The sequence below is a fragment of the Poecilia latipinna genome, unplaced genomic scaffold (genome assembly GCF_001443285.1).
Source record: "Poecilia latipinna isolate Pla-1442-1.1 unplaced genomic scaffold, P_latipinna-1.0 Scaffold2052, whole genome shotgun sequence".
Classification (NCBI taxonomy): Eukaryota; Metazoa; Chordata; class Actinopteri; order Cyprinodontiformes; family Poeciliidae; genus Poecilia; species Poecilia latipinna.
This window is the reverse complement of record NW_015114668.1, coordinates 36889-58025: the sequence shown is the minus strand read 5'-3', so window position 1 is coordinate 58025 and position 21137 is coordinate 36889. Positions and strand designations below refer to the sequence as shown.

At 38.7% G+C, this 21137-nt stretch overlaps 2 protein-coding genes across 2 annotated transcripts in view; both read left to right on the top strand.

Annotated features, from left to right (window-relative positions):
- The first annotated feature begins 2536 nt into the window (after positions 1–2536).
- LOC106935972 (arginine and glutamate-rich protein 1) lies at positions 2537–11091 on the top strand. Its single transcript, XM_015016725.1, has 4 exons — positions 2537–2985; positions 4482–4707; positions 7896–7979; positions 10009–11091. The coding sequence occupies exons 1-4, from the start codon at positions 2654–2656 to the stop codon at positions 10171–10173; spliced, it is 807 nt and encodes a 268-aa protein (XP_014872211.1). The 5' UTR covers positions 2537–2653; the 3' UTR covers positions 10174–11091.
- Positions 11092–14499: 3408 nt separating this feature from the next.
- Positions 14500–21137, top strand: part of LOC106935973 (ephrin-B2a-like) — a 34615-nt gene continuing 27977 nt past the window's right edge. Inside the window, exon 1 of the mRNA XM_015016726.1 lies at positions 14500–15287. Within this exon, the coding sequence (XP_014872212.1) occupies positions 15175–15287 (113 nt within the window). The 5' untranslated portion in view covers positions 14500–15174. The remainder of the gene's footprint in view (positions 15288–21137) is intronic.

Genomic DNA, 21137 nt, shown 5'->3' with positions numbered 1-21137 from the left:
AATGTTGGTTAGTTGTGCCCATCAACTGATTCTTTGTTGCAAATTCTCCATTACAAACGTGGCGGCCATTTTGAAAAATGGCTTCCAGACAAAACAAGAGAGAGAACATATAATGGTTTGACACCAAACACATTCATCCAATGCCAGGACAATCATGGCGTCCATCTTGAAAAATTGTCCTCGAACAAAATTAAATTCAAGATCAAAAAATTTCAACAAGTCAATAAAAAAATACAATTTGATACCAGGAGTACCCTGAATGTGTAGCCTTTTCAGATGGATCAGTGAACGTATTTTTGACCGTTTTTATGAGCCACGCCACAGAGGAAAACACGTTTAAACCTTCCTGACATTTGAGTTCCTGGTTCTATCCCCTGGGTTTACCTGTGCATATGCAGCCATTTCAAAGGAAAACAGAGACGTTGAACCGGTTCTTTTTACCCCCCCGACCAGCCCAGAACCTCTCTAAAGTCAAACAGAAAAACAAACATCCCCACTGGGATTGTGCTGCCATTCTTCTCCTTTTCACCTTCACAAAACATTTTCTATTATTCATCAAAAGGGGCTTTAAAGCTCCCACCTCTCTTTCCCGAATGGAAAAAAAACAAGGCACAGATGGTTCTGTAATGCCAGCTCCTTTCATCTGCAGGAGCGAAATTTTACCAGCCCATGAAAAAAATAAATAAAATAAACCTCAACTTATAAAAAAAATAGATGCTTTGACTTCGAGCAAGGAGAAAAAAGTAAGCTTGGCCTCTGTTTCTGCCTCTAACGCCCCATTACTTGGTTCTTTGCTTTGTTTCTGAGGACGTTTGGATTCTGAGCCCTAAAGTTTGACAGAACATGTTCTGCTCTATAGATCTGCTGGGATGGCAGTGACCTATCTGACAACCTTCATAAAGTTTTCTACAATTAAAAGTATTTTTATTCTGCAGAGAAATCTGCCCACTGAGTCACCCTCCTGAATCAGTACATGCTAATATTAGACTCAGCTGAAAAATACAGAGTAAAACTCCTTCAGATGATTTCTCATCTGTAGTTTTGAGTGATGTGACCTTTTTGAAGTTGATTTGCTGGACTTTTTCATCGTGTGTTTTTAAATATAGTAAAAGCGGTTTATTTTGAGCTCAGCCCTCTGGGGAACGTTATCACAATGGCCTCATTTTCCAGAGTGGAACGGCAAATCTATCCGTGCAGGATTGCGCCATTGTCAGTTTTTGTTTTCTTTTTTCTGACCCGTTCTGTTTGTTGTGCAGTTATCTGATGTTCTGCCTCGCTATATTTACAAGCTCAGATAAAAGCGTCATTTTAGCCTCTGGTAGAGCATGACAACAACAGTTAAAAATGGAGAAGGGAAAAGTTAGATATCGGTCAAGTGGAGACAAGTTCTGAAATTAGTGTCAGACTCTGCTGATCGCTGTCAAAGGAAGCGACAGAGCAACACATCAGCATAGAAATTAAAACTTTAAACTTGAATCATAAATTCACCCCAGCGGTTCGCTTGGTTGGATATATTTTTCTGTCTTTGTTGTTGTCGCATCAAAAATTGATAATTTGCATGTAAACTGAAGAAAATCTAATCTCTAATCTATTAGCATGTGATGGGTGACTAAAATTGACTTTATTTTTAAGTAATTCCTACAGTAGATGTAGCAAAATGTCTAGACGCAACTCGAATCTTATAGGAATTAACAATTTCCAAATAACTTAAAAAAAACAAAACAAGGATAACACATGTACTGATGTACATTTATATTTCCTGAATGCTTTTGTGTTTAAGATTATTGGAAAATAATATATTTCATTCTTACAATTCATCTATACAATTAAATATTTTAAAATGTTTTTTTCTCTCATGATAAACCTGAATGCTTATCATTTAATGCTAGCTAAGGCTAGCTTTAGTTTCTGTTAATGCTAGTTTTAGATTAGCGTCTACTTTAGTTTTAGCTTGTTTTAATTTCTAACTAAAGCTAATTAAAAACTAGCTTCAGCAGAAGCTGAAACTAACAGGAGCTGAAGCTTCTGCTAGCAGAAGATAAAGCTAGCTTGGCAGCCAGACTTAGCTAGCATTAAATCTGAATGATACACATTCAGATTATTTTATCATGAGAAGAATTAGACCATTTTAATATTTAATTGAAATATGAAAAATTATGCGACTGTGTATTTATAACATAATTATTTTATATAATTCAAATTCATAATCAAAATACTTTATTAATCCCAAAGGGAAGTTAAATAAAGTTATAATTGTGTAAAATATTACGTCTTCAAAATGAATTGCTATGCCAACAGCTTTAACAGTCGCAACTGTAAATTTAGCGTAATCTAAAACAAAAGTGACATCTCCTGTCACCTTTGACAGGTCTGACGGTTGTTCAGTTCGTGAAATTGACAGGACATTCCGAAGATTGACGGAAAGTGCCGAGAACCGCAGTGCCTGCTGGGAACAACAAACTCGACAAGCGCCATCTTGCTTTGTAACGACTTAGGAGGGCGAATTAAGGAGCTGTTAAAATGCCTTTTTAAAGCAAATAGAGTTGTTTCAGTTGTTTGCATTGATCGTTTATTGTAAGTACAGAGTTAGAAGAGCAGCAGTTGAAGTGGAGTCTGCATTGTGGTCCACATTTCAGCCGTAAGACTGGTCATCATGGGCCGCTCACGCAGCCGAAGCACGTCTCGGTCTAAACACTCAAAAAGCAGCAAGCACAGCAAGAAACGGAGCCGGTCTCGATCTCGGTCTAGAGACAGGGAGCGGTCCAAGAAACGATCCAAGTCCCGGGAGTCTAAGAGGAACCGGCGCAGAGAGTCTCGCTCCCGGTCCAGGTCCACCACAGCCTCGTCCCGAAGAGAGCGAGCAGCCTCTCCCCCGGAGAGGATCGACATCTTCGGCAGGACCTTGAGTAAAAGGACCGCTCTGGATGAGAAGCAGAGGAAGGAAGAGGAGGAGAGAAAGGCAGAGATGGAGAGACAGAGGAAAATGTGAGTATAATAATCTAAATCTGCCTGTGCTGATGTTGCATAACCTGCTGCTGCTATGTGTGCATGCTAAGCTAACGGCTAGATAAACTGCATTCATTTTAACGGACTGGAGCTGAGATGCTAACCACCGATGCTAACGGCTGCCACTGGAACTGTTAGTAAATATCAAACCTCATAAATCATATCCGCAAACCTTTTGATTGAGTAAAGCTACAGATTTTAGATAAACGTATAAATTTACTGTCTAAGGAAATTAATTTAATTTGAATGTTTTAAATAGTCTTCCGATTATATCTGCATTAATATTAAAGACTTTGAAATCCTAGTATCTGAGAGACAAATATACATGAAAATTGTGAAATACTTTACCCAAATCTATTTTTGTCAAAGAAGTTAATATTAACAGTGTTGTTTTATATATAACTATATAACTTTGAACAAATATAATTAAATTGCCAGTTTGTGTCATAATATGAGAACTAAACACACAATTGAAGCTTTTTAAAATCAAAATGAGATTTTTGTGTTTGACATGTAAATATTTCTAAATACATTGGAAAAACATGCAGTGTTTTTGCTAAACCACAGTATATTTAATATATATATAGTTAATATATTTTTGAAAATTGAACATCAGTTATTAATTTGCTGAATTATTGTTAATTTACGCCATAGTTACACATTTTTAGGGTTAATAAAAGTGCTTGCAATGCAAAAGTGAAATTCAGAATAAGAAAAAACATTAAGAAAGTTAAATTTTGAATAAATAAAACAGATTTTCAGCAGGTTTACATGTAGAATCAGGGGTTTCCAGTTCCAGTCTATGACAGTCATCGTCCTGTAACTTTTGCATGCATCCCTGCTGCAGGCTGAATTAGCTCTGTAACCTGTGATTCAGTTGTGTTGAAACAAGGAAGCATCCAATAGTTGCAGTTCTAGGAGTGGCTGAGCCCTGATTTAAAGGTTGCAGTTGTAAGTACAGAATTAGAAGAGTAGCAGTTGGAGTGGAGTCAGTTGCTTTGTAACTAAAGTGTCCATAGAAAAGTAAACCAAACCACATAAATGCAAAGATGTCTTGATAAATATTGACGGAGAAAGTCCGTCTGCTGGTGGATGTGAAGCAACTTCATAAAAAAGGAAACTGTAAATATCACTGATATTTATCTTGGTATTACACAAACGTGAGGACAAGTACTCAAAAGTTGTGATAGAGTAGTAGTTGTAATGTACTATATGTTGTTGTTAAATTAGGAACAACGTGAGAGCTAGTTCTAAACTTGTGGCTTGTTTATTGTCATAGCAACTGCCTGCCAAGATGGAGGTCAGTTACAAAGTCATGGAAGTGTGACGTCACATGGTTTCGAAGCCATGGTTCAGTTATGCTTTGCCTACCATGATGGCACGGGTCAGACTTGTTGGAACCACGCCTTGACAGCAGGAAGGTGTCTCTGCTGCCAATATGAGCTAACTTCTTCTTCCCCCGCCTCTTCCTCCAGCCGCCAGCAGGAGATCGAGGACAAGCTGATCGAGGAGGAGACGGCCCGGCGGGTGGAGGAGCTGGTGGCCAAGCGAGTGGAGGAAGAGCTGGAGAAGCGGAAGGACGAGATCGAGCGGGAGGTGCTGCGGCGCGTGGAGGAGGCCAAGCGCATCATGGAGCGGCAGCTGCTGGAGGAGCTGGAGCGGCAGCGGCAAGCCGAGCTGGCGGCGCAGAAGGCCAGAGAGGTAACGCTCGGTCGTTTGGGATGCACCCCCGTCTCTTTCTGCCCCCACCATCCTCCGCTTTCAGTCCTCAACAAATTATTGGAGTTTTGCTGCTTTCAAACACACAGGATGAGGGAACAACACAAGCAGCAGAGGTTTCTCTTTGCAGCTGGCATTAAAACAGCGGCAAGTTAAAAACTGCAGAGTAAGAAGACAAATATCCTCTCTGATGTCCAACTGAAGGTGGAAAACATCGACATTATGCAGCAGCAACTAACAGAAATGACACATTTTTATTAGCAAAACTGATTATTAAAAACGTGATTATATGAAACTTTAACCTCACTCTAAACCAGATACTGTTGCTATTTAACTACAGAGGTTAAATAGCAACCTCTGTTGCAATAGTAATGTTACAATAGCAATGCAGATTATTCCTGGTAGGGTTGAGTGTTTCTGCATCTTTGTTAAGATACTAAATTATAATTTTGGTTGTTAATCATATTTACTCAGTAGAAACTTTTTTCCCTGTTTAGCTAAATTAATTTTTGTTTCATTAATCACACCAACAAACGCATTCCTGCGAAACTCAGACATGATTTAAATCATATTATTTTTTTTACCTCTGTTTGTTTGCAGCAGCAAACCTGATGAAGGGTTCATTTTTTAGATTCTCTGAATAATTAAGTGTAGATGCACAACGTTAGGACGTCCAGTAATACTGTTGATTATGTTTCCGAACGCATCAGGAATGATAATTTTACCCCAAAATAACGTTTTCATAATCTTCTGTCATCACAGTGTTGCTCTCTGGGTCATTTGTTACAATTTTTATACTTTTTTTTTTACTGGAATGACAAGTAGGAGTTGAGATTAACTCGATTTGTTTGGTCAGCCTATTTAACAGCCTAAACATAACAATGATTTGTGCCTCTCCTTTACCTTCTACATCATAATCCATGATTAGTTGGAACATGTTGGCCTAAATATGTTGTAATTTTCGTATTTACCTAAAACCTATTGTTTGTGATGCATAAAAATTCATAATTTATTCAATTATTGTATACATTTACCTCATCTTAAGCAATATCAGACGTCAAGGTGGTTGAGGTGAACGTGTGCGGCCCACAAAACGTCTGGATTTAGGAAAACTGCCTCAAAGTTTCATCGTCATTAAACTCGAGATATCTGCTGAAACAAATGTGATCGGCTTGTAATCTCTTTACTATAGTAGCAGGAGCTAACACAGTTAGCTAGAGCTAGCAGAATTAGCTAGAGTTAGCAGAATTAGCGGGACCTAACAACATTAGGTGCGTGGCTTGAGCTAACATGATTAGCAGGAGCTTCAGACGACATGGTTAGCAGGAGCCAGCAGAATTAGCTGTAGCTAGAAAAAGTAGCAGGAGCCAAAAACATTAGTTGGAGCTAAATGATTACCAGGAGCTAAAGCCACTACCTGGAGCTATTGCTGAATAAGAACAAATTGGAGGATAATTAAATGATGTTTAAGAAAATTTCTTTGTAGCACATCATCCTAATGTATTTGAGAAAATATTTTTATCCTGCTGTTTACCGTAAACATTCTAGTTAGAAACGTGAGTTAGAAACTAAAGTTTGCCGGTCGATTCCAGTTAATGTTTTGCTACCATGATAATTTTTAATGAGCTCTACTTTAAAAACTCAAACACCAAGACATTTCCGGCCTGTTCCAGATTATTCTACACTTTATCTTCTGCCGTTCTGCTAAGCTACTTTTAGCCATTTTCAGAATTGGAAGCTAACTTTAGCTTCATGTTAGCATTTTCAAACACTATTTCTACGAGCTTCGGTTCAAATCAACAAACCTGAACGTTAGTCAGTGGGCAGAAACGTAGCTCCTAGCATACGTCGACTACCTAGGCAGTGTTGCAGTGAAAGCATGTTTTATTTGAGTTTTAAAAAACAGCCTACTGTTTTGTTTTTTCCTCTGAAAGAAATTTTGTTGTTATGCCTAATTGCGCGTAAAATGTCGACCTTCGTAGTTTTTCTTGTGCTTTGCAAAGTCGCCCTTCGCTCCATTCTTTAGATTCCAACAACAATAAAACAGAGGGATGTAATAATTCAGTATAAAAGGTTCCTCCTTCTTTTTCTCTTCCCGTTCTGTCTCTACTTGGTTTCCTCATCAGAAAAGTTCGGGAAAACCCGACCGGATCCGTGTGGAAATGTTCATCCCATCTGACTCACAGACGGTTTATCCCCTCAGGTTCTCGGCGGCTATCCGATGGTTTTATCTGATGATATGAATTAATTTCTTTCTGACTAGTTATTTCCCACAGTTTGATGTTTCTTTTGGTTTCTTTTGTACCATAACTTGCTTCTCCCATAGGGCGGCTGCTCGGTGTCATTCTGTTGATGTGTTTTATTTATTTATTTTATTATTTTTTTGTTGTTGTTTTTCGGACACACACCTCACCACCTTCCTAACTAGCTCTTGACCCGAGCTGGCGCTGCAGCCTTTCAGCTCACCTGTGACTTGTGTCCTGTTACTGTAAGTGTGCCGTGGTCGGGTCCTCCTTGAACACACACACACACACACACACCTTGTGCAGCAGCTCTCTACAGAGACAACCAAAAGCCCCACAGAGAGAGCGCTAAAGCAGATTTGACTTATAAAGAGGAGCGCGCCATATTCGACCCCAGGAGCGCCTCTCTGTCTCTGCAGGGGCCGCGGTCCGGACGGGACAGTAAATATTCAGCCGTTTATTGCCGAATGCGTTCACCAGTTGTGTAGGTACACAGGCAAGGAAAATGCGTAGGTATACGTTCATTGGTGAGCCAAAACTCTTCCCTCTTTCTTCTTTTTCTCTCTTGCATTTGATGATGTTAAAAGCAGCAGATGTATTTTTTCTCTAGTCTATGTTTCTGTCCTCTGAATGTGATGAATGTGTTTGTGGTTTTTTTGTTGTTGTTTTTTTAAACCTTAAAATAACAGAGTAGGTGTGAATTAGGTATTTTAATTCTTCCAGGAAGAGATTTGAAGTAGTCGAGGGAGGCGTTCACGTCTCCGCTCAGTTTCTTTATGTTTGTAGAAAACAATTCAGGCTGACTGAAGAGACTTTCTGTGGTGGAGTGACTGACTGAGTGTGTGTGTGAGAAAGAGAGAGAGTGTGTGTGCGTGTGTGCTTTGTGACTTTTTCATGCGCTAACATGGCACCATGTCACCCATCCAGGAGGAAGAGAAATCCAAGCGGGAGGAGCTGGAAAAAATCCTGGAGGAGAATAACCGCAAGATTGCCGAGGCGCAGGCCAAGCTGGTACGACCCAACCCGGTTCTGAACCTGGTTCTGAACCCGGAATGAAATCTAGTTTCTGGTTTATATTAAAGATGAGGCGAGGGAGTCTTTTACTGTCTCATAATTTGATTTGATTATGATTTTTGGGACCAAAATTAGATTAAAAATCAATTTTCTTCAAAAGAATTATTCATAAAAAGGGACGCAGTGATCTGAAAATTTTGGCCAATCACTAAATCGCGTGATAAATCAAAATGATATTCACAACTTCCATTCATATAAATATTTTTTTTGTTTACAGAGACATTAAAATCTATTTTATTTATGGTTTCATATATAAGTAGTTTTTATTTTATCATTTTTATTTTGGATATTTAAAATATCTTTCAGTTTCCTTGTTAAGTTCTTTACAGAGTTAAAGTTAACTGGTCTTTGAGAGGGAAAATGCTGTTATTAATATGTTACTTGAAAATGGTCTCAAAACAACAATATTACCGTTTATTGTCATAAGTACTGGGACAATTTATCTCCCAGCAAAACCAAACAAATACAACATACATGACCAACAACCTCCTCCAGAAAAAATAAACAAAATGGAAATATCAGTCCAGTTTTATTTACCATATTAACAATATTATTGAACCAATATATCAAACATTTTTTAAAGGGAAAAAAATCACTGCAGATTCCTTGATCTTTTTGGTGGTTTTGGAACAAACATTTAAAAATCTTGTAGCCTTTTCCATCTCCTTCCCAATCATGCACTGTTTTTTGTTTTAAAAAAATCTTGATGAGTCGTTTGAGTCTGTGGCTGTAATGTAACAACGTTTGGAAAAGCGGTTTTGCTTCGTTCATCTCTGATCTGCAACTGTAGCCAGACAGGGCAGTTAATATGGAAATTATTCTGCTGAGTTTGATAACCTGCTGCCTCCTTATTGCGGCTCAGCTTACAGTGATCCACTCATTGTTCTTTATATTTTCATTTTAATAACCCAGACTTTTCTTTTTCTTTTTAAATTGATTTTAATCCATAATTCTTTAGACTACGTCTGTATTTCTCCTCTGGTCCTTTCCTCATGTAGTTAGTCCTGGTCTAATAACACTTTCTAACGGATCAAAACTTCTTTTTGTTGTTTTTTGTTTTCATTCCACAAATGTACCAAACATTGGTTGCAGTGATTGGTCAGAAAAGAATGAAATACAGAAAACGTTGTGGTGAAAAGTTGCTATGTTAAAAATCCACACAAAATTAAAATAGTTGCAATCACAGCTTCCTTGAGGGATTGTTTACAGATGAAATCCAGCTTACGCTATCTGGTACAAAGCACCTTATTATTATGCAAAATGGGAATTTTGTACGTTTTTAAGCTTCCATTTTGGGTTTCTACTGCTTTAAAAAAAATCACCCAACTGCTTTTTGGTTACCAGTTAATGTTTTTTGGTGTCTGGAAAATGAGCCATTTCAAAAACCTGATAGTTGAGTCACAAATGAGCAGACATTACCAACTCCAGCAGAATACAGCCCGTTACCTAGCAACCCCAGCAGAATTCCAGCCCGTTACCTAGCAACCCCAGCAGAATTCCAACTCGTTACCTAGCAACCGAAACTGAGTTCTAGCACTTTTGGTTATTTCTAAGTTAGTTTTGTAATACGATATTTGCACTAGAAACTAAGCGCAAATATTTGGTAATATGAATCAATTTGCATGATTTAAAGTTTTTCTCTTTTCTATTTTTACAAAACACTTGATGATGGACTCAACTAGCCCTTTTTTTTGAAGGACAGTTTTATTTACAAATACTTCATAATTGTTATTTGTTGTTTTGCTTATTTATTTTGGATATATAAAATGTCTGCCAGTTCCAGTTTTAAATATTTCTTAGAATTTAAAGTTTATTGATCATTGACATTGTACTTTTGCATTATTGCAACCATTATATTACTTGAAAATGATCCCAAAAACAACAGTATTATCATTTATCATGGTAGCTTCGGGTCTGTTTCTGTTTATGTCCTGGTTCTGCTCTGACCCGGTTCGTCTCGCCGCAGGCCGAGGAGCAGCTACGGATCGTGGAGGAGCAGAGAAAGATCCACGAGGAGCGCATGAAGCTGGAGCAGGACCGGCAGCGGCAGCAGAAAGAGGAGCAGAAAATCATCCTGGGGAAGGGAAAGTCCAGACCCAAGCTGTCCTTCTCTCTGAAGGCGGCCGAATGACACTCCGCTGCCCCGCCTTCGTCCTGCACCGCCCCCTCCATCCTCATCCTCATGGTTCAGCCCCGCTCCGTGTCGTCCGCTGCGGATTTGCTCGCTTCATTTTGGAAGTGCTAAAGGAAAGGCCGGGAGGATGCTCCTTCATCGCCGCCCCTAAAAACAAAAAAAATCAAACAGACAGAACAAACTCCTCCTGTTTGCTTTTATTTTCTCTCTTTTAGGGACCTGGAAGTTTTCTTGTAGTCTGGGAGTCTTATGTGTAACCAGCGGTAGGGGAAAAGTCACCGGCAGCTCGGGTGGCTGTCGCTCCGTTTTTTGTTACACTTAATTTGAAGCGGTTTGCATAAGACTGACATGACCTGTTATGAACATCAAGGAACGGGAATAAATGTTTGACTTCTCTCATGAAAGGTCATTCGGTAAATAATCACATTTATAATGAAAAGTTGCATTAAAAGTGTCAACTTTGCTGTATTTGGTAAATGATACTTTTAAAGTACATTTTCTTTTAAACTTGCGTTAAAAGTGTCTTTATTCACCGAATGACAGTTCATGACAGCGGTTATGAACATTTATTTGGACTCCTTCATGTTCATGACGGATGTCATGTCAGTCTAACGCACAGCACTTCAAATAAAGCGTTAATTTTCTTTTTCAATTTTAAGAACAATAAATATAAAAAAAAGCACAGAAAGCTTCCCATCCGGCTGACCCGCTCCGTGTCTTCCACCCCTCCGGAAACATTTCTCCCTGTCACGTTAAAAACACAATGTGGTTCTGCAGGCGAACCGGGCCTCAGCTACCCGACCTGCCGGTGATCGATCCAACAGGAAACGGAGGACAGAAGCCATTTCCTGTTCCGTGTAACCCTTTTAAAACCGTCTTATGAAAAAGCGATAGAGATCAGAAAACGCGGGGAGGAAAAAAAAAACACTCTGGTTTGTTTTCCGTAAAAATTTCCCCCACGTGTGCGAACTGTTATGTTGTAGTAAATTAACTTGGCGAAGCCGCCGCTGAGTCGTAGAGGAGACACGAGTTCAGGTAAGACGAGGTCAGAGTGAGAATGCAGGTGTGTGTGTGTGTGTGAGTGAGTGAGTGTGTGTGTTTGGGTGATTTATTTGACCTCAGGTGGGTATAATAACTTTATTCTGTGGAATCTTAATTTTGTCATGTGAATTTTTCCCCCCTTAAATTGTCAAAGGACTGAACAGATGAATAAATCCATTGAATGCCAACAGAAGCTGAAGGTCTCATCGTTATTTCACCAGTAGTCAGCAGATTAGTGACTAAAATATACTATACAATACTAAAATATTGCTCATATCGATACCAAGTTGATATCGGTATCAGATTTATAAAATTTCTGATCTATACTTTAGTTTCAGATTCTATCTTGAAATTTTAATTTATTTTTGTACCATTAACTCAACATTTTTTTTTATTTGCTCTCAAACATTTTTGCATTGTTTTTTTAACAAAATGCACTCAAATCGTGTTGATATGTTAAATATATTCTAGATATATTATAAAACATGTACAAATAATTTGCAAACAATCAAATTCAAGCCTTGTGTTGAGCTAAACTTTGACTAGGCAAAAAGTAGCAAGTTTTCTTAAATCTGACAGACTTGAGAAGTTTTTTTTTTTTATTGAAGCACGGTGAAAGATTCATTTATGGAACTAAATTGGGGCCATAGTTTGTTCAAAAGAAGAAGAAAAAAGGAAAAATAACCTTCAATCTGAAAAGTAGTTTTGAACATTTCATTCATCTTGAAATCTTTTGTTTAAATTTACAACTTTTTTTTCTTACAGTATCAACATTATTTTTCTGTTTACATTTTTTATTTAAATTTCACTACTTTTTTTGTTTTGTTCTTTTAAACAAACTTTTTGGTCCCAATTTAGCTCCATACCTATCTTCACCCGGCCACTGCGGCCCTGATCGGTGCGCTTCACCCCGGCTTGTGTTCTCCGCAGTGCCCCGCTGCTGCCTACCTTCCTCCATAACTGGTTTTATTCTTTAAAAAATATATATTTAAGCTGAACTTTAAATCTGTAGTTGGCATATTAAACTAATCAATTAGATAGCAGTTAAACATACTGCGATTTTTATAGGTCAATACTAAAGAAATTCACTAATATAAACTCCCAAAGAGCTTCCTGTAGCTTTTGGTGTCTAATTTCCCTAAAAACACTTTCCAATTGAATTAAAGCAACTCAGTCAGCGGTTGCTCGCTGCAACAGGAGGCGTTGATCTCCTTATCAAGCTGCTGCTACATGGAGGTGATGATCGGCTCGACCAGCAGCCGCAATCCACAGCAAAGCTCCGAAAACTGATGAAATTAAGTCGCAGAGGAGTGTCAGCAGTTCGCACGTTTCAATCCACAGCTGGCAGAAGTGTGAGTGGGTGAGAGTCCATTCAATTAGCGGCTGGTCGCGAACAGGAGTGTGAAAACCTTAAAACAATGTTTTCAGAGCGAATTACACTGTAAAACAGCATGTTAGTGCGTTTTGAATATAAATAATTGAAATGGTGGAGACATAATGTAGCATAGTAATCAGTAACTGCATTTCTGTTGACATTTTGAAAATTAACTCGCCTAATAGAACAACGGCAATTTCAAAATAAAATGTTTTTAGGTGAGGTGTTTGTTAGAAATTGGTTTATTTTGTAAAAGTGAAATGGAAACCGTTTTTTCCACATCGCCTGAGTCACATGATCAACAACCGGATGTTACTACTGTCGCAAACCACGAAGAAGAAGACAGGAAGTGGTAGGAGGAGGATGGTGTTGCATGTTTTTAATGACTTATCTCATGAAGAAACTTATTCACATGTGATTGTAATTATGTTTCTTGTTTAAAGAAAACGCTGCAGTGGCAAAATTGTTTTTTCCCCTACATTTCTCCTTGAAAAAATGTACTCAAATTGAATTAAGTAGTATTACTTTACTTATGTTTTTAATACAAGAAAATGATTTTAAAAACTTTTTCAATGATATGAAAACCTGGATTTTCTACAAAACGTTTAAGCCCAGAAGTTGTGATACATGTAGTTATTTCTCACCTTAAAATAATTGGAAAGTTTGACTCGTGGCTGTCAATAATGAGCTTATTTTTGTCTCAATTTAAACTTGAATAATTTCTCCTTCAAAATACTGATTCATATCTAATCAATTTTTTTTTTTGTAAATCTATTTACAGTAATTACATTTTTTATAAACAACTTCTGCTATGGATAACGCTGCAGTCTTCAAGGAGGAAGATTTAATTATTGGTTAAATTTAAGTCATTTTGCAAGTATATTTACACATTTAAACCAACATGTCTGCTTTTGTATATGGATTCAATTCAACCTGAATGAAATGTATCCTAAATGTTACTCAAATTGTACTGTTTCATTTGTAAGTTTAAGATATTTTAATAAAAATATGACAAAATAAGTAAATAAATTTCAGTTGTCAGTGTGGATTTTTACAGCGTCTACACAAAGTGGTTATAAAGTTTCATTTGGGTCTAAAATAATCTGATAATGTTCACTTTTCTTGAAATAATAAACTTATTTATGTCTGCATTTAAATCTGAGTCATTTCTGCTGCAAAATAATGATTCATATCGACTCAAAAATAACATGAACAGTAATTTAAATGTTTTCTCTTATGGATGAAGCTGCAGCCTTCATGGTGGAATAACAAAATAAAAAGTTTAAAAATAGAAAGAACCACTTTAAAGCTGCGTGTGTTCTTATGATTTCATCTTTATTTTAATTGTTTAATGAGTTATAATTTTACTTTTGATGATAAAAATGTAATCTTCTCTGTTTTCTCCCGGTAGTTATGCCGCTAGTGGGCGCTCTTGGCTTTCAAATGAACTCGAAGCGGCTGAACCGACTGCACGCGCTCGGTTCGGATGAGGAGTTCGGTTCTTTGGGAATCCTGCAGGAATCCAGTTTGGAAAATGAAAATAACCCGGATGTGTTCCGCTTTCCTCACCTGTGCGCGTATTACACTTGACTTCCCTCCATCTCTCTCTCTTTATTTCTCTTTTTCTCTCTTTTTAATACTTATTATTATTATTATTATTATTATTATTATTATTATTATTGACTATAACCCTTGTTCGGTGACGTGTCGCGTCATTAAAATGGTTTACAGTGTCACTCAGCAGCCGCCCGTTGACATTAGCAGGGCTCGGCTGTAATTTCTCACCCCGCCGAACCAGTTGCCGCCTCTGATTGACGGATCCGCTTCGTTTTAACTTCCACCAATCAGCGGCAGCGGTGGGCGGGGCCTGGTCGGGAGCAGCTCCGCCAAATATTCCCAGTCTGCGTCTCTCTCAGTTACTTCCCAGCCTGGCTTGAGAGCAGCAGCCGATCAGGCGACATCCTCCCTGCGTGCGGGTCGCTGTGCGGTGCGGTGCGGGAGGACGGATCTGCGGGACTCTAATTCTCCGCCTGCGTGCTCGGCTTTCTTTCTTTTCTGTCCTTCTTTCCTCACTTTGGGAGTTTTATTTTCTTTCTTTTCGGACCTGTTTAGAATGAGAACCTCCATCCCAGCTCCTTTGGTTTCTCTCATCCAAACATCCGCTCATTTTGTTCATTTCGACCATCCGACCTCATTGTTCCATTTTTGTGCTGCTGTCACCCACAGTTTGTCGCCCTCCACCTCCACCTCCAGCTCCAGCTGAACGCGGAATACCTCAGCCTGCTGCTGTTGGATGTTGGCTCTTTTCACGCAGAGGGATTTCTATTTTCTCTGAAGGATGATGGATCTCTAACGCGCTGCGCCCTGAATGAACCAACCGTGCGCTCTTCTTTTTTCCCTGTTTTTTTGGAGATGCTCTGATCGGAGCTTGTTGGGTCCGAATGCGCTGGATCGGGATATAATCTGAAGATCTTTTTGTTTTTCTGTTGTTGTTATTTTGCTTTCTGCGTGGACACACACGGCTGTTCCCCCTCTGAGACGGAGTGTGCACCGCATCCATCCCGGAGGCGCGCGGGCTCACCATGGGGGACTCGATGTGGAGATATTATTTTGGAGTTTTCTTCCTCGCCTTCGAACTGGACTTGTGTCGGCCGCTCATTCTGGAGTCCATCTACTGGAACACGACCAACACTAAGTAAGTGCAGCGAAATGCGCACTCATCTTTGCGCAAAGAATAATTTTAGAAAATTAACTGCAACATTTATTTCCGATCCCCCCCCCCCCTTTTCTCCACCAAATCCGGCATTTATTTTATTTTTTTAAATTTCTTTTTTAAAAATAAATCCGCTCCTCTAAAGCTTTTCACTAAAATAGTGCATTCTGGTTGAATAAATCTACAATCCCGACAGTCAGTGTGCGCACATTCAGCAGGGGAATATTTACGCGCAGAGAGCGGAGACGGAGCTCGATGTGCGGAGAAATGACGCGCACTTTGCGCTGCGCACTGCAGGGTGAATACATCAAATGTCGCCGCCAGAAATATCAAAAATACATACAATTTATTAAAAATAATTCCAACTTTAGGAATGTGAATGTATTTTGTTGGAGCGTGAAGAGAACGGAGCATGTTTCTGAGTGTTAGTTGAGCTCCAGCGGGCCTCTGTGAGTGTGTGTGTGTGTGTGTGAGTGAGTGAGTGTGTGTGTGTGCTGAAATGTTTTCTCTGAACAATAAGGCGGATTTCAGAGTAATTTCTGCTAGAAATGTGGCCGCAGAGATAAAACTTTAAACAGGCCGCTGCGCTAAGTCCCGTTTCTGTGCGTAAAAGTTCAACTTGGACTCTTTTTCTGAGTAACTTCAGGAACAAATACGGTGTTTTCTCCCCCCCGCCGTCAGAAATAAACGCTTCAAGTCCTTTAGTGATGCCAGAAGAGGTGTCTTTCTTGTCTTTCTTTTCTCTTTTCTTTTTCTGTTTTTGCTGCTGTGTGCCGCTGCTCTCTGCCGGCGGGGGCGGAGTGGGTCCCGTCTTTGTGTCCGTTTAGTCACGGCCAAAACTCCAGACTCCAAACTGCGCCTCCCTGACGGCGAGATGGACTCAGTGGCGCAAAGTGACGCGCATTTTAACCTTCAGATTGCGCCTTTACGAGCTAGTTTTGGTTCAAATCCGCGAGTTAGAATTGGTGAAGGTTTGAGTGTCTTAATGTGGTCACTAAACACGGATTGGTGCTAAACTGAGCTGAAAACTTCAATTTTTCTCTCAACAAACTGTTTTTTTTTATTGTTAAAATGTGAACCAGTGAGTTTAATTTCTATTCAAACTCACCCAGTTACAAAATCAGACTCTTTTCAGATGAATTAAATAAAATTACACAGCAAATTTGCCGAATTGAACACTTCTGGAGTTATTTTAACATTTAAAAATGTGAAAACGACTCAGATTTTTGCTAAAATAACTCTTATATAGGTCAGTTATCTGAAAATTGACTCGACTGAACTTCAGCTTTGCATGTCAGACTGACAGTTGGCTTGAAATTAGTAGGAAAAGATCAATATATGATACGGAAACAGCAAAATAACCACCTTAACGCAGATCTTTATAAGCTTTAATACTCTGGATGGTTGATCTAGATTTTAGGGAGGAACATGAGAGGCTGGGGATGACGGGAAAGAAAGAGGAAAATTAGCAAAACATGGTCAAATAGTGAAAGAAGAAGCCTTTCTAACCAAACCTGGAGCTGCAGACCAGCTCTAACTTAAGGAAATCAACTGGAAACGTGATAATGTGTCCACCGTTGGAGCGTGCGGAGGCCTCAGGGTGGGAGTTTTCTGGACGATGAGCTAAAAGTTAAATCTGGATTTTTTTGTAATCTATTTGACCTGAATACAAAGTTTCAGCTTGTTTTCAGCATCCACAGCACCAGAAACGAGTCACTTTGAATCAATTTGATTGGAACAGGCTGATTTTTTTCCTTATTTGTCATATTATTAAAAATCAGATTTTTCCTACAATCATTATTAAATGCATCAAATGTATCAACTTCCACCATTTTCAGCCTATAAATTAAACTTTGTAAATGTCGGATTCGAGACGCAGAAATCGGAATAAGTACGTAATTCTTTCATTTTGATGAGTCATAAGATTCAAATTTAAAAACGCCTTCCTGATCCCAAAACTCATTTGAGTTACTGCAGATAGAGACAGCAGCGGACATGAAGGAGCTCCTGTAGCAGTCTGTTCTACTGCGAATTGGAAGGAGCCTCTGACTGAAGACGGTATCCGCTATCAGGCTTTAAGTGTGCACCGATTGCAGTTTTCTGGCCGATCACTTCGAAAAGCCGATTCCGATTCTGGCCAAAACTGATACTATTTGTCTTAAATGTTGCTAAAAATATCAGAAAAGTTGCTGAGTTGGCAACTTTAAGGTGACTATCGTTAACTACAAACTTGCAGACAGGAACAGTCAGTCAAACCTCTGATAAAATCGGCTTCATGTTTAAGTATCAACATTGCAAAAACACCTAATCTTATCATGTATTTTTGGTCTAATTTAGTGCAAACACTTTAAATAAGACAAAACTTATAAGAAACTTTTTATCAAGATATATCAGCTTTTTAAAGTCAGTAATTCACTGGTAATGATAATATTTCACCTATAACATGGGAAAATGTCATGTTAAAAAGTGAAATAATTTACTTTTTCATTAGTTTGAAGGAAATGTAGACCTTAAAAAGCTCCTTTATGTTAGTGGTAAAATTTGATGTTTTTGCAGTGAGCCGATCACCGATCACACAAAGTTAAGGAGATTTTGGCTGATTTACTTTTTGCATGCTTAAGTTTTTTTCTCCTTTTTTATGTTGATTGTTTTTGGGGAAAAAACATAAATTTGTGAAAATCAGTGAGACGTAAATCGGTACGGGCCAAAAAAACCAGCAGATTGGTGCATCGGATTGGTTAGCGCTGGGTTGTAACGCTCTCTTCTAGTTTTTATGGTCTAAACTTTAAATCTTGGTTCCAGCTTACCATATGTGTGTGTGTGTGTGTAGGTGTGTGTGTGTGTGTTTCTCCGTCGATTAAACCTCATTGTTGCTGGCCTTTCTTAAACGAGCCTCGTCAGAAAAACAAGAGAGTGACCCCTGCTCACATCACCGCGCCTCCTCCAACCGCTAATCCATTTTGTAGCTGGGAGGGAGAAACAAAAGAGAGCCCCGCTTTACACGGGATATGGAAAAGCAGCGCTGCCTCTCCTCCGCTGCAGTTCATTAAGAGATTACAGAGGAGCCCCAAAGGCCCTTTGTGACCGGGCAGCGGCGGGGGCACCTCAGGGGTCCTTTTCTAAACCAAGGATTTTCTTTTTTTTAGTTGCATAAAAGTTGTCAGGATTTTTTTTTTCTTTAAAAGAGGAGAATTAATCCAAGACTTTTCGTTTTTAGAGCCCAACTTTGTCTAAAAGAGAAGAAGAAGTTAAACTGGGGAAGAGTTTTCTTTTTTGTTTCTGCGTCTCTCTGGGGAAGGAGGGTAATTATGTCTGGGTCTGGATTACAGGATGAAAGGTAGAGGGGAGTAAAGACCCCGTTTCTCTCTGCAGAGACCTGCATGGATTAACCCTCGCTGCAGCCGCGTTGGTCTGAATCCGTAATGAACCACTGCAAAAACGCTGCAAAAACGCTGCAAAAACACAAAATCAAGCCAAGTATCTGTGGTCTCGTTTCATCTTAGCTCACAAAACTAACTTATAAAACTTTTCAGCAAGACAAAGCAGCTAGTTTTAAGTCAATAATTCCTAAACAGAGATGAAAAAAGCAGATTTCTTCACTTTTCTCTCATGTTCCAAGTGGAAAATCTGGAACTAGTATTTTTTTAAATCAATTTTAAGGAAATATTGACTTAAATCAAAAGTTACTTGTAAGTTTTGTCTTACTTCAAGTTTGCACAAGAAACATGACCAAAAATACTTCAATTATTCATTGATACTTATGGAAAAGTTCAACTGGCAGATTATTTCCCTTACAACATGGGAAAAATGTCTTATCAGAAGTGTAACAAATATATATAAATATTTTATCAATATTAAGTAACTTTGGGGATTATTGAATGCATTTCAAGTGGATTAAAATACTTGCAAAAGAAACTAGGCCAAAAATCCTGGGTAAGATTTTGTGTTTTTGCAGTGTGGAATGAAGGAAGGGCTCCCTACACTGTAAAAACACAAAATCTCACCTAACACTTGTGTGTAGTTTCTAGTGCAAATATCTTAGTACACTTAAAATAAGACAAAACTAACCCATAAGTAACTTTTCTTCAAGATGTAGGAGCTTGTTCAGAGTCAGTGATTCTTTAATAATGTAGTTAAACTGGCAGATATTTACAGCTGAAACTACAGGTAATATTTTCTGTTTTTGCAGTGTATTCGCGTTTTCCACCTTAAAATCAGTTTTAAATTCAGACCTGAGATGATGAGTTGGTGTCGGGTTGAGGAAAGTTTGATGAAGCGTCAGAACAGGAGCTGGAAATGTGCGCAGGCGCCTCGGATGGACGTAAACATGGCGGAAAAGCAGGTGAGCAGGAAGAACTGAGAGCCTGAGGAGCTTCATTAAAACGTCACTGGATGTTTTTTACAGCCTGATCCGTGTTAAACCGCTCCCGGCGCTTTGATTCGGGAATATTTATGGCGGGATTGGGTGAAAAAAAAGACGTTTTAGGAAGACTTTAAAGGGCCAAGCGTGCCTTGAAGCCTGTTGGTGGGCGGCGTGCGTGCGTGCGTGTGCGTGCGTGTGTGTGTGTGTGTGTGTGTGTGTGTTTGTGTGTTGAACACATTTACAATCATGAGAGGGAATGCTGTAATTTGTTTTCCACCCCTCCCTCCTCTCTCCGAGCGGTTTTCCGTGACCTTTTCTCTGCCTTGCTTCGCTTTTATTGCTCCAGTCTGCAGCTACCAGCCGTCCTCTCCCGTCCTCTCAGCCGCTCGTCTTCGTCCTTTTGGGACGTTTCAGGCGGACGGGTTGTGCGTTGTTCCAGATTATTATTATTATTATTTTTTTTATTTTTTGGCTTTTCTCCTCCTTTGTCAGCGTTTATTGAGCGTTCTCGTTACGCAGCAGTTTGCAGATCAGGACACGGTGTGTGAGCGGAAACATCGTCCCGGTTTGGATTTCAGAAAACAGCAGCAACAACAACAAAAAAGATAAACGGGAATAAATACGGAACAACGACACAGCCAGGATTTTACTGCAAAAGCTCAAAACAATAATTTTTTCAGAGTAAAATCACATCGTTGTTTAGATTCCTTCAAATATTTTCAATCTGTCTCGTTAGTCTTTAACTGCACTGCAAAAACACAAAACCTTACCGAGTATTATTGTCTAGTTCCTTGTGCAAATCTTAGTTCTCCTAAAATAAGACAAAACTGAAGTAGACTTTCAGCAAGATATGAGTTTGTTTTAAGTAAATAGTTCTTGAATATAATTTAAAAAGTAAATAGTTCAACTGACAGATTATTTAAATTAAGACATTTTTTTTCTATGTTGAAAACGCAATAATCTGCAAGTGAATCTAGTAATTTTTAAATTATGTTCAATAATTATTGACTTAAAGTAAGATCCTATTTTGCTTCTAAGTTAGTTTTGTTTTATTTTAAGTCTACTGAGATATTTGCACTTAAAATAAGACAAAACTAACATAGAAGCCAGTAGAACTAGTAATTATTCATCAATATTAAGGAATTATAACCCCCCCCCCAAAAGTTCCTATTTGCTGAAAAGTTACTTCTAATCCCATTTCAAGATGTTGGCACTAGAAACTGGATCAGAAATACTTGATAAGATTTTGTGTTTTTGCAGTGAACAAAGGTATTTTGCAGAATATATATAAAAAAAAGCAAAAGCACAAAAGGAGGAAAAGCTCAGATATGAAAAAGATTCTGCTGCCAACTTTTAGGAACCAAAACGGGGAAAACATGTTGAATATGTTTTCTTTGGCTACAAAAATATTTTACATCCAATTTCTGTTTCTTATTCTTTCAAATTCTGCAGATACAATTTCACTTACA

Coding starts and splice junctions, on each gene's coding strand:
- LOC106935972 (XM_015016725.1), top strand. CDS start 2,654: ATGGGCCGCTCACGCAGCCGAAGCACGTCTCGGTCTAAACACTCAAAA. Junction 2,986..4,481: donor ATGGAGAGACAGAGGAAAAT/GTGAGTATAATA, acceptor CTCTTCCTCCAG/CCGCCAGCAGGAGATCGAGG. Junction 4,708..7,895: donor CGGCGCAGAAGGCCAGAGAG/GTAACGCTCGGT, acceptor TCACCCATCCAG/GAGGAAGAGAAATCCAAGCG.